Raw genomic sequence first — 13,630 nt, forward strand, 5'->3', positions numbered from 1 at the left:
GATTGACAGTATGCTTATTTTTATTTTCCCTTTGCATATGCAGAACAAATTAGTACAGCTTAAGAAAAATGCCCTTAAATTTTTATGTGAAATACAGAGAAGTGATAAAATTTCATATAAAATATAGGTAGGTGATAAAATTTGATGTTTACAATTTTTGAAAGCATTAAAATGTTACAGAAACGTCCCAACTATGCAACTAGCAAAAGTCTATAGTCTTTGGCTTGACTGCTTAGTTTTTTAGAGTTAAACGATGTACAAGTTATTTACTCTTAATTAAAATAACTTTTTTCACAGAAGCTATTCTTTGAGTATAAAAAAAAAACTTGAAGACACTAATCAATTTTACAACTGGGTGACTCAGTTATTTATTTCTGTTCTGAAATTGTCAAGCTTTAATGTATCAAAGTTTTGAGTTAATTCAATTATAATCCATGCTGCAATATAAGACTGATATTCAGTTTTTTCTGTGGAATTAAAATTTAACCTAATTATTGTTTCTTTAAAAGAATGAATTTATTTTATTGTAGTCATTTAAAAATATTGTTAAAAAATCTACATGGTTATAAAGGAATTTATATAACTGAAAATCAATTTTGAAAGATTTATTCTTAAGAAAAAGCATAATTATTGTTTCTTTAAAAGAATGCATTTATTTTATTGTAGTCATTTAAAAATATTGTTTAAAAATCTACATGATTACAAAGGAATTTATATAACTGAAAATCAATTTTGAAAGATTTATTCTTAAGAAAAAACAGCTATTATCATTCTTTTGATAGCCATTGAGATTAAAAAAATTTTAATGAATGTTAAACTTTATCAAAGAAAGAGTTAAAGCAGTATTTAAAGTCAATTCATTAATTTAAATTCATTATTTTTAAATACATTCCGAAAATACATAAGTCTTTACACCAAAAAGTAAAGTACTCTTTTTTATATACTTTGAATAGTTAACAACATTAGTACTAAATTTACCTTTTACTTCAAAATAGTACATATCTGTTTTGAATTGTTTAATCTGCTTTGCAACCATTATTTGTAACTATTATTTATATATTCTGAAAAAATTATTTTATTTCATTTAGGTGCCCTTCCAAGTTTTGTTTTAAGAGATCATGTGTCTGATACTATTGTCAAATTGTCCAAATGTGCTGAAATTACTGAAGAGCATTCCAGCTGGGCTGAAGTAAGACGAGATGCCATAAAGGCTCTATCACAGATAGTAACTACAGTTGGTTTTGGTGCAGAAAAAAGTGAAAATGACTACATGAATGTAAATTATTTAAATGTGGTATTTAAAACCTATTTGAGTGGCACTCAAGATTATACTTTAGACAGCAGAGGTGAAATTGGAGCTATTGTAAGAGAAGCAGCCATGATTGCTATACAGGTAAGTTGCACATTTAATTTAACTTATAAATAAATTTGTTCATGAAGAGAACAACAATATAAGTATGGAGTTGAACGTCGGTAGTCGTAAATTCAAAACTGGGTCGGCTGTTCAATAATGTTCATAAAATCTCTCTGAATTTATGAACATAAGTGTCCTTGTCCTTGCAATTTTTTTTAAGCGAATCAAAACTGTCATCCTGTGAACTGTGCTAATTTTTATTTCCTGCAACCCTTAGGTTTCTTCTTTTGAGCTTATCCTTGATCAGGACTGTGGAATTGGTACCTGAAGACATTATTGCAAGAGTCTGAAAGATTTGTTCAATTCTGATTCTAGTTATCTAAAAGTTAAGTCCTATAAGTTGAGTGAAGGAAAGACTCCTGTTAATTGTTTAGACAGCTAACAAAAATGTATATTATGACAATTATTTAAATTATAACTTACCACAAAATTAATTTGTTATAACTTCATGCATTATTTATTAACTTTTATAAAAATGATTTGAAAATCTCTGAGTCTGTGTTTGATCGGAATTAGTGTAAAAGGCAAAAGAGGATTATTATTTTTTTTGAAAAAAGTAATCAATTCTAATTGGAATTCTTTATCAATTTTCATCATGTTGAAAAATACACTGAAGAGAAAATACACTGTATTATGCACCTATTCAATTCAAAAGAAATATCATTAAGAAAGCTCAAAGTATTGTTTAAAAAAAGAGTGATTTTTTTTCTATTGTTGAAGCAAGAAACATTATTACATTCATTCGAAGTTACATATTTATCTAAGTACACTAAATTTCAAAAGTAGGGTTATGTATCAATATTTAAAGATCAAATAAAAATTAACAATTGATATACTGTAAATATATACTGTATTGATATACAATAGAAAATAACAATTGATAGATGATATAATCGATTGGGCAGATTTTGATTACTTTAGGAAAAAAAAACATTTGAGCCCGGGATTTATTGGGTTTGTGGGTAGGCCAAGAACCCTGATTCTTACGATATTAGCATTTTCAATTTCTACAATTTCTCCCCCAAAAAAAATAAAAAATTTCTATCAAAATTTTTAAGATCCTTAGTTAGGCAGTGATCAAACCTTTTAAAAATTGTATTATTTATTCTAATGGAAAATTTATATAGGTTATAATTGATGTATACAATCTTTGACCTCTTTTTGAAATTGTTGTTTTTGTTGGATGTTGGTATCTTAGCAAATAATTAAGCATATGTTGAAAATTGCATGAACTTTGTTTCTTGTTTAACATATAAACAATCGCGTGTGAATAATTTATTCTTCAGAAAATAAATATTTTTAAACCTGTTTATTCTATCGCAAATTATGGACTGTACAAATTTTGTATTTAATTCAGTTTTGCTTTAATCAAGTCCTTTAAAAATGTCAATTTTTAAATGTAAAAATCGCTTTGAAATTGCAGATAGTGAAAATGCTATTCCCATAGAAATGCAATGCAGGTGCATACTGACTTTTGTAACTTAAAGTATATCCTTAATTCCATTTATTTTTAGGACACTTTGTGTTTGGTGATAAAAGAAGACAAAGAACTAGTCTCAGCAGATTTAATCAAAGAAATTTTCTCAACCATTTTGCAGCAGTGTACGGAAAAAATTGACAGAACCCGAGCAGTTGCTGGAGGAGTGTTTGAGACACTTTTATATTGGTTGGTTAACTTACTAAATCTATGCATTAACTATGTTGTTTGTTTGTTTTTTTTATACAGCATAATGTAACTACACTCCTTGTAATTAAAATTGACCTCTCAAGGTCGCGTTTCTCACTTTTGCCCCCTTTGCTATAATGTGATAAGTATAATGCCATTCTTTTTATTCACTTGGCAGTTAAGGGTATCTATAGCTCATTGCAGTTTTTTCTCTTGCTTTTGTTTCTTACTCGCCAGTTTCTTTTCTCAATTGTAAGTTGATTCCTTTTCACAAACTAGTGCTAAATTGTTTGTATTTTAAGCTCTGCTGACATGAATAGCCCTGATGTCAGGAGCCAATCAATTATAGTTATTTACAATGTTTACAGACATTTAAAATAAGTGGTGTTATCTGAACCGAATTCTGTGGTAAAAGAATATTTTTTATGGAATACTGTCAAACATATAGTGAACATTCAAGAGACCAAAATTTCAGTTCACTATATCCGTAACGCTATATTGTGTTCAATATATCCGTAATGCAGGCAATTTAACTAAAGATTTCCGAACTCCTTCCTTTTATTACTCATTATTCAAATAAATGACTGAAAAATATTATGTAGTAGCAAAAATTGTGTTATTTATTTATTACTGTTATTTTTCAAACTGTAGATTTGGATAGTTTATATTCCCTGCAAATATCAGCTTGATTACATCCATTTTCAATTTTTCTGATTATGCCCATTTTATCATCAATAGAGAACGTTTTACGTTTACTGCTCGCCATAGTTAAATTTGAGAAACTTGTTTGCAGGCTTTTTTAAACTGTACTGAGAGTAAAAAGGACTTAAAATGAAGACCTTATTAACACAGATTAGTGTCCAACCCTTTGACCAATAATGAATAATTACTCATTCCCTCTAACAGAAAATGCATGTTGATCCCACCAACACCTTACAGGTGCATTATCTGCGTAGGTTGGAAGCATCTGCTTGGTTTGTTTAGGAATGGAAAAGTGAGATAAAAGAAGCAAACAAGAAAAAATACTTATCGCTATGTTCCCCTCTATAGATTGTTTTAAAAATCAGTATATGTATTTATTTTGAAGTAGAAATTTCAAAATTATTACAAAAAAAATTAAGAAAAAAATCAGTCGAAGACAATAAAAAGTTCATTATATCCAACTTCTTCACTTTTTTGGTTCACTATATCCACAAAAAATAACATTATACATGTATAGCAAGGCACTGGACCGAACATTTCGTTCACTATATCCGTGAGTTCACTATAGCGGGGTTTGACTGTATAACTAGGACGTGGTGGTATTTTCTAGAGAGCCGTACTGCAAATTTGTGCAGATGCTGATAGAACTGCAGCTGGTATAGTTCTAGATAATCTTCCGGTTTTTGAGTCATCGAAGAAAAAAAACCCGAGAACAAAACTCATGAGTATGATTTGGATGATTTTAACTAATGCGTCTTACAATAAATTATTTAAGAATTTTATGACAGACGTGGATACTCAACAGGGACAAAACTAAGAGTTTGCTTAATAGAAAAAAACCAGGAGTTCCCTTGTCTTCTGGATTGGGTTCAAAATTACAATGATACAGAGTTGAACATTAGTAATCGTAAACCAAAAAAAATTTTCTCGGCTGTTCAACGATGGTTGTAAAATAAAATTTAAAAGTACATGTATGTATATTTACATATAAATACGTACTATACATAAAAAAACTAAAATAAATTAAAGGTTTTCAAAAAAATAAAGTGTGCCTTTTTCATGTTATGCCTATATTGTTCATCGTTTATGTTAATGTTAATACTACATTTGTTAAATTATTTATTTCAGTTCACCAAAAATTCCTCACATTCCATTTCATGAAGAATTATTAGATATTTTCAATCAAGATGTTTGCAGTGAAATCAACTGGGCTTCACCTGGTGACACGTTTCAACATTTTGTTAAAGTTCTCAATTTTCCTTGTTATCGAAGAAATCTACTTCTTGGTTTTGTTGTAAGCGTTGGTGGGCTTACTGAATCTTTAGTAAGTTTCCTTTCTTTCTTTTGTTTTCTTCTTTTTTTTAATATGTTTGAAATTAAACTCGATTTTTCTCCTTAAAATGTTTTATTTATTTTACCGGCGGTTTAGCAAAACAGCAATATTAGGAGAATGTTTCTCCCCTCGAAGTACTTGGAAAAATCGGTTTTGCTATGCGGAAAAGACTGCTGGTTAAAATATGACTTTTTACATACAGAACTATCAGTAGGTTAAAAACATAGTGCACTAAAACAGTTAACTTGAAAATATCAAATCCAATTAATTTGCTAACATTTTAAGTTCTGATATGTTGAGTTGTAATGTTTTCATGTTATAAAAGAAATCTGAGTTATGATTGTTGGCTAGAATTATCATTTAAAACAGATGATTAACATTAAAATCATCTAAAAGGGAAACTGATTTGGACGACTTAGGTCCGAAATAAGCTATAGTGCCTCAGTAAAAGTTTCATGTGAAACTTTAAGTAATTACAAGTATATAAAAAAATAATTTAACTAATTCATTGTGGCACTTCATAATTGATACAGGATTATCTTTTTAATTCAGTGTTTTTAAATGTTTCGAATTAGTAATGTTTTTCTAGGGTTTAGGGATTTTTTCACCGAGTATTTGTTTCTTTGGATAAACAATATTAGTACTAGGCAAAAACACCTTCATTCTGCTTTAATATGGAGTTTTCTTTAATACTAACATGCATGTTATAATAATAGTTGAGTTTAGTAAATTTCTATTGCAATATACAGCTTGTACAAAATAATTTTGTACAATAACGGTACTGTTTGTCTCAGATAGGTACACTTCCAGACATTCGTCTGGAGCTGTGGCGGTGACTATGGTAACGAGGTATGATTATTTCAAGTAGGGGTGCGGGGTCCCTCTTTAGGACTGGTTTTGACAAGAGAAAAGGAAACCTCTTCATCGAAGCTACCCGCCCTAAAATGCCCTCTTCTTGTTTCCATAGCACGAGACTGCCACAGACTTTGTGGCGGGAAAAGTACCTATCTTAGACAAACAGTAATTACCCTTCAAAAGTTAATTTGCTGTTTATTCAGTAAAATTAAAGGAAGAACTTTTTTTTAGGAAGAATGGCACTATCTACTAAAAAAACAGTGAAAAAATTTTATGAAAAATTAGTCTGTTTATAAGATTTTTTTCATAGTTTTTTTTTTTATGTAGCTCTAGAGACTTTAAAAATAATGTAATGTATAAAACAAAAAGTTTTTATGGCTAATAAAAGTTTACAGTTATATGTAATTTATAAAATAAAATGAATAACTTATCAATTATTTAAAAATCAATATGAAATGAATATGGCTTTTGAATTTGCAATTTTTGTATTGTAGTTGTATGTCTTGCTCAAAAATGGACAACCATTGCAAAACAATTCAGACTATTGGGTTTGTCCCATCACCACACTGTCTTCCTGCATTCTTAATCTGCTGCTTTTGGGCACTGTTGCTCTCAGTAGTATAAAAGTAGGGTTTTTAAATTTTGAGAAAGTTTCAGGAGACATTTTTTTTTCCATTAATAAGTCTTTGTGTACCACTGTTAAACTGGGTTGTGACACACTGTGGCATATATGCTGCATATCGGCTGTATGATTTGAATTATGATAAATCATTTTATTAAAACCATTTTCTGACATTTAAAATATAATCTTGAATTTTATTTTTATTTCAGGTCAAATTCTCAAGTTCAGCCTTAGTTTCCTATCTCTTTTCAAAGCAATCAGACTGTGATCATCTTCTAAAGTATATAGCTGATGAACTCATAAGCATCCTCAAAGAGAATACTCAAAATGATCGTGTCATTGTGCCTTTTTTCAAAATGGCGAACCATCTTCTCTTGTCTGGCATTGAATTTTCAAGTGAGGAAAAACCTTCTTTTCATATGCAACTGATGGATTTGGTCTGGGAGTGCTCTTATAAGTCCAGGGATCCTCAGAAGATAATTGCTGCTGTGGACTTGTTTTGCAATTTGCTGCAGTTCGACGAATATATTCAGAAACGGATTCTGAATAAATTAATGATCTTCCTTTGTCACCGTTTCCCACGCGTCAGAAAGGTGACGGCTTCCCAAATGTATGAAGCATTTCTTACTTACGATGTTGTGCAAGATGAAGATGTTGCTGGCCAAGTGTCTTCAATTCTTTGTGATACAGATTGGAATAAGCCAATCGATGAATTGCGTCCTGTGAGAAATAGTCTCTGTGAGAAACTAGGGCTTGAACCACCAAGAACAAAAGCAAAATAGTGCTACTTCAAATTAGCTTGAATTTTTCTTTTAATTGGGCTTTCTAATAAAATAGCATAAAGCTATGGTTCAATTTTGAAAAAAATATTCATTTCATTTTAACTTTCTTGTCGATTTCTATCTCTCAAAATTAAAATGGGGAAATAAGGCTAATATTTTCTGCAGCTTTTCTTAAATTAGCTTAAACTTAGAAAAATTATTTATCAAAATTTTTTTTTAAAATTGTATTATCACCTGTGGTTTTTATTTCATTGTATAAAAATTTTGCAGTTGCAGAACTTCTGTGACAATGTTTACGTTTCAAGAGCAATTAGCAGTTGTTTCAGTACCGGAAACAATTTTTTTAATGAAAAACCAATTTTTTTTTAATTTATAAAAATTTATTAAATTTTTATATTTTTCTCTAAATTCAAAGAAAAGGTAGAAAATAATGCCTCTTAAATTTGCTTCCTTCTATTAAATTAAGATCAAACAAAAACCAATTTTTAAACTTCAATACATTAAAAGTGAAGCTTTAATTTTATTTATTCATATACAAAAAAAATTATGGTGTAACGCTTCTGGGTAAATTGCGTTAATGCTATCGAGTCTCTCGACACTGTGTAAAATGTTACTTTTGCTGTATAATTTTTTTTATTCTGCTTGTTTCTTACTTTTTGTGTATTTTTTTAACTTTAAAAATGTTATTTTAAAATTGTTATTTTGCTATTGAAATAAAATAGTTTTTAAATTTGGGTTCTTCATTCATTGCAACTATTTAAGAGGCAGACAGAAGGAAAACCTTACACCCTTTTGATAAAGTGAGAATGGAATTTGTTATATTGAAAAGTAATTATCTAAACTGTCGATACATTTTACACACTACGAGATGAAACAATAAATTCCAGCCAAAATATATTTATGGTGCTGACAAGTCCCCAAACTTCTATTTCATAGTCCTAATGAAATTGACGTCCACGATAGTCTTTCATCAGGACGACTAAAATATGGATTCTTCCAGTCTCAGAAGCTTTTCTCTCACCAGACAAAATCATATGCAACAACAAAAAAAAATTTGCATATGAATGATGCGAAACTCATGCGATTGCCCCTTATTCATACAGCATTGATTCATCTTCAATCATTTTGTTTAAATGATTTTTTATGTGCATTTAATCCTGACCATAATGACATATTCCTCGAGTTTATCCATCTACTTATGTTTTCTGAATTTAAATTAAGGTTCTCAATTTCCGAAAAGAAATGAATAAACTTTTCCAAGTAAATACAGTAGGGAACCGATTATCCGGAAAGATTGGGACCATCGTTATTCCAGATAACTGATTTTTCCGGTTTTCTGAATCGCTATAAAAAGTAGTTTTTTTTTATTGTTAAACCCAACTAAAAAAAAAAATATTAGGAAATAATCTTAAAATGAAGAAAAAGCGATACAGTAATGATTATTTCTAAAATTATGGTATGGTAAACATCTTTCAATAAAGAAAGAAAAATCCTAAAATCTTATGTGGAAAAAAAAATTCTTTAAAATATGGTGGGAAAATTTATCGAATTTCATTCCGGTTTTCTGATTTCCGGATAACGGGTTCTGTACTGTATCAACTAATTCCAGACTACATACTATACACAGCAATATTCCATCAAAAACATGGTTGCATTAATAAAAAATTTAAACAAGATAATGTTCATGAATCTGTTGATACTTATTTTAGATGTAAATAATTAAAAAAAATTAACCATGTTGTATTGCAGTGAAATTTTTACGAGAAATGATTGTAATAGATATTAGATTTATTCACTTTAAATCCTACGGGCTATTTATTATTACAATGCAGCATTTAAGTTTATAGCAGGATTTCCCAGGTTTTGGCTATAGTATTCAACTCCAGATTTTTCTGTGGAAACTAGATGGGCTTAGCTGTAGAATGTCTTCGCCTCATGATTAAATTGATGAGAGTGGTATTTGTCATTCGGTTTTCAGAAGGACAGATTAAGTTTGCTGATGTTGCCTCCAGAGAGGAGAGAACATTTGTAACGCAAGGTCAGCTCTGACAACCGATTGGCACTAAACAAAAGTGTTCATTTGGGACAGTTGACGACAAGAATAAAACAATATATGACACATATATATAAAAAAGTGTTTAAATTATTAAGTCAAATGTTACGCCAAAAATTGTACAATTATTTAGCTAAATATTAGGCAAAAAATTTTAATATTATTACTATTTATTATTGCAATGTAGTGTTTAAGTTCGTAACTAGATTTTTCCAAGTTTTAGTAATTAATGTTATATTATTTTTTAACTCCCAATTTCCCTGATCATGTGGAAATTAGAGATGTCTTCTCAAAATACTTTCTAACTAAACAAGCTTTTTTTTAGTACCTACCCATATAATTGACTTTCGTCATTCAGGTATCAGAAGAGCAGATGTGTTGACCCGTCTTCCAGGGACATCATAAGACTATGTTACCTCTACAGTAAGGAAGGTTAGTACAGAGAAGAAAAGAACATCCATATGAATAGCTATAGAAGAAAAGGAGCCATTCTTTATCATGCAAATGTGAAACAAATTAATCTTTTTAATCCCTATTTTTTTTTTATTTATAAGAAATTGGTTGCTGGCATCCGAATATTTTCCCCACTTTTTTAGTCGAACTTTTAATCTACATGTTCTTTAATTAACGTACTTCGTTACTTTCTAGCATAGAATTACAACAAATATGAACAGGCTTTTAAGGATCTTCCACTCAAGGTATTACTCATAGCATAAGTGATCTTTACTAGTAACATGAACTGCTGATTCAAAGCTACCAGAATGCAAGTCACTTGTTACTTAGAATATCAGGTCAATATTAATTGTAACTAATTAAGATGGGCAAATATGAACTACTTATATCATTCGTGATTCTTGACTGCAACATAAAGGAAAACAGCTACAACTTAATGCTTAAACTATTTAATCGCAAATATTTCTGGAAAGTTTAGCCAATATTTCAACAGTATTTATCGAGGACACTGTTCTGCAGTCTCACAAAAACCCGAATGACTGTTTTGACTTTTTCCACAAGTCACAATTTCCTTGAAATTGTAGTTAGTGAGAGTGCAGAAAAGAGTCGCGCTGCAATTTCACTGAGAGACCTAAGAACGAGTTTTGATTTCTTCCAGAAAACCATACCTCTTATACGATGAAAAAAAAAAGTGAAAACTCTTTATGGCAGATAAAAGAACAACAACAAAGTTAATTCCGGCATATTTATTCAATTTACATTATTGGCCTAAGAAATGCAATACACACTTTAATGATCAAAACACCAGCGCAATGTGGCTAGTGGTAAAAAAAAATGACTATACATTTTTCACATTATAATGAGAGTTAGAGCAGAAAGCACATTAGCTGTCTTCACTGTACATTATAAATATTTAACAACTTTGCAGAAACAAACTCACGTTTCTACAATAACACATACACACCTAACTAGAGTGCTAAAAAATTAGACCTCGGTTCTAATCATTTCACTTTTGTTCAACTATGTTTTAATTTAATTTAAAAGGAGTGCATTTTGAAACATGAAGAAGGCAGTATAAGTATTTACATATTTTGTGTAAACCAGCCTGTCAGGGCCAGCCTTTAAGCTGGCTCTTTTTCAAAGATTTTGATTTTTTAAAAATATAGCATATGAGTATGAAACTACACACTAACTGACCAAAATTTTGAGCACAAACACTACAAAAAATTCTGCATAACTTCTAAGGATAAAAATCATAAATTAAGCAGGCACATTACTAAAATTATGAAATAAAATGCAGTGCAGTATCAAACATTGTAACTTCTTGGATAAAAAGCACAGAAAATTTATTAAATGCCTTTTTGGAAAAGAGATTGATTAAGTATTATATTTCACAGCATATTTTGAATAAAGAAAAAGATTTAAAATATTTCACAATTTTCAATTTTTATATTCATAATAAAAATGAGCATAACAATTCCGAATTGAACTTAAAATTATCATTTTACTGAATTACCTTAATAGCATTTGTAGCGGAACTTGTAGATCTAAATGGGTTCCGTTTATTTTGAAGCTTAAAAACTTTTTTTACCCTCAACAACTAAACTTTTGTTTAATCATTGCACTAAAACATGTTAAACAAAGTAGCAAGGCTTGAGTTAAATAAAGATACATAACAATATCTGACATTTGCAATCACTGAGGATGCTGTAGTAAAGTCTCAAAACTGGTGAAAATCTTCAATCTATTAGATGTATGTTCAGTGATTTAGGGTTAATGTGAACTGAATTGTACAATTCATAGAATTGTCAGTTTAGAATCTTGTACACATTTTGTTACGAGCTTTTTAACTTCCATTTTGAAGAAATAATATTTATTGTAATTACTACATGCAATATTGTTATGAGAATCAGTATGAAAAGCATTAAGCTTATTTGCAATTCAAAAATTGATCAATAGTTATAGAAATAAGGAGAGTTTAAATAATTTTACTGAAATTTTAAATTATGTTAATAAGGAAAACTTTGAAAACTAATTTAGACTGTAGAATGCAATTGCAATTAATGTTGAATAACACAATTCCTTAAAAAAAAAATTACATTCTTGAATTAATAGACTTTGACATGTTCATGACAATTAATAGATTTGACATATTCAGTTAAAAAAAAAAGTCTTTCACAGAAAAAATGCTTAGACCTTAACTCTTATTGAAGTTAAACCATTATTGACATTAGTTTATTTGAAAAATGACAAATTTGATTGACAAATATAGTTTATTTGAAAAGGTCAAAATTAGGGGAAAAAATAACCCTTTTTCTAAAACCAAAAACCAGATTCCTGTTAAAAAAGCAGATTTAAAAGCTTTTTTACAAAATTGAATATCTTCTACAGAGAAATATTGAAAGATTTCCTTAAGGAATACAAACATACAGTTAATATCAATAGCACCAAACTACGATGCTGAACTTGTTTGCTATTGTTTATAATGCTCAAAAACCAATGCAAAAGTCACAGACCATATTGAAACATTTGCAACAGGATTTCTGCTTACTGAATGATGTTGAACCTTGGCTTGAAAATATTATTTATAAACAGTATTTATATATTTACACCTTTTCTATGATCAATAATCAATGAAAGTTTTAAAAAAGAACTATAAATTAGTAATAAAAATTACCAGAGTAAGGAACTTTAATATCTTAACTTTAAAATAATTTTGAAAAAATTAGTTAGCATAACTGATGCCAATCAAAACATTTCTGCAGCCGACGAAATTAAGTTCTCGTTTAATGGTTAAAAAACCGATGCATTTACAGAAAAAAATTCAATTTTTTAGTGAACAAAAGTAAAACCTAAAAAAATAAAATGCAAAAGAAAACTGCAAGATTTTATTTTTTTTTAATAACAATTTATCATACATACAGCAAACGGCTTACACCTTATAAAACAATCGGATAATTAGAAACACATTTTTAATAAAAACAACAAAATAAGATTTATATTTGGTCAAAATCATTGTAACAAAATAAAAACAAAATTACTACACATTAATGTTTAGAGAAATTCTCAAACAATTGATGACATAATAGTCAAAAGTCAGTCAAAGACAACAGCTTTGTCCTTAACACACATGTTTTTATTAACAATTGATTGTAAATATATAGTGGAGTGGATAAAAACCCATATAAAAACAAAATTAAAATAAATTTTTACAATATTTCTTAATGCACTTTTATAAAACATGGCAAACTTATTTTCAGCAGTTAAAAAAGAACTTATCACTTATTTTATTTCCAGTCTTTGACTAACAATATATATATATTTATAACATTTGTCACAAATCCCACGTCCAAAAAATTTTCAAATCAAAGTGATGGACATAGAGGACAAATATATTGTCCCGCATGTTCTAAGGCCATTTATTAAACTTTCCAAAAATTACAGTAGCTTGTGATACAATATTGCCTTATTCTGAATTATTTTCAGCTTCAAGATCATCAGCATCATTCATAAGGTGTGAAAATTTATTAGCAGATGTATAAACCTGAAACAAACATTTATATGAATTTAAAACTATGGTTCTTTAAAAAAAAAAAGGAGGGGGGTACATAATACTAGATTAAAAATTACTCATAGAAGAAAATTTACTAACAGATGCATAAACCTAAAAGACTTCCATAGTCTAAGATAAACTTTTTTTGCACGCTTAACTAGCCACAACTTCAGCATAAGTCCATGTGGTTTAGTCAA

The 13,630-nt window shown here is 29.0% G+C and overlaps 2 protein-coding genes across 3 annotated transcripts in view; one reads left to right on the forward strand and one right to left on the reverse strand.

Moving 5' to 3' along the window:
* Nucleotides 1-8,108, forward strand: part of Tbcd (tubulin folding cofactor D) — a 29,872-nt gene extending 21,764 nt beyond the window's left edge. The window contains exons 12-15 of the mRNA XM_087167791.1: nt 1,089-1,393; nt 2,929-3,080; nt 4,911-5,106; nt 6,802-8,108. Coding sequence (XP_087023917.1) covers nt 1,089-1,393; nt 2,929-3,080; nt 4,911-5,106; nt 6,802-7,374 — 1,226 coding nt within the window. The 3' untranslated portion in view covers nt 7,375-8,108. The remainder of the gene's footprint in view (nt 1-1,088; nt 1,394-2,928; nt 3,081-4,910; nt 5,107-6,801) is intronic.
* Nucleotides 8,109-10,611: 2,503 nt separating this feature from the next.
* eIF4B (eukaryotic translation initiation factor 4B) overlaps nt 10,612-13,630 on the reverse strand; it is a 29,290-nt gene continuing 26,271 nt past the window's right edge. For both annotated transcript variants that reach the window (XM_016052527.4, XM_016052526.4), the window contains exon 13: nt 10,612-13,424. In XM_016052527.4, coding sequence (XP_015908013.2) covers nt 13,347-13,424 — 78 coding nt within the window. In that variant the 3' untranslated portion in view covers nt 10,612-13,346. The remainder of the gene's footprint in view (nt 13,425-13,630) is intronic.

Source organism: Parasteatoda tepidariorum, chromosome 7 (assembly GCF_982258835.1).
Source record: "Parasteatoda tepidariorum strain Cologne lab strain chromosome 7, Ptep-v5.0, whole genome shotgun sequence".
NCBI classification, from domain to species: Eukaryota; Metazoa; Arthropoda; class Arachnida; order Araneae; family Theridiidae; genus Parasteatoda; species Parasteatoda tepidariorum.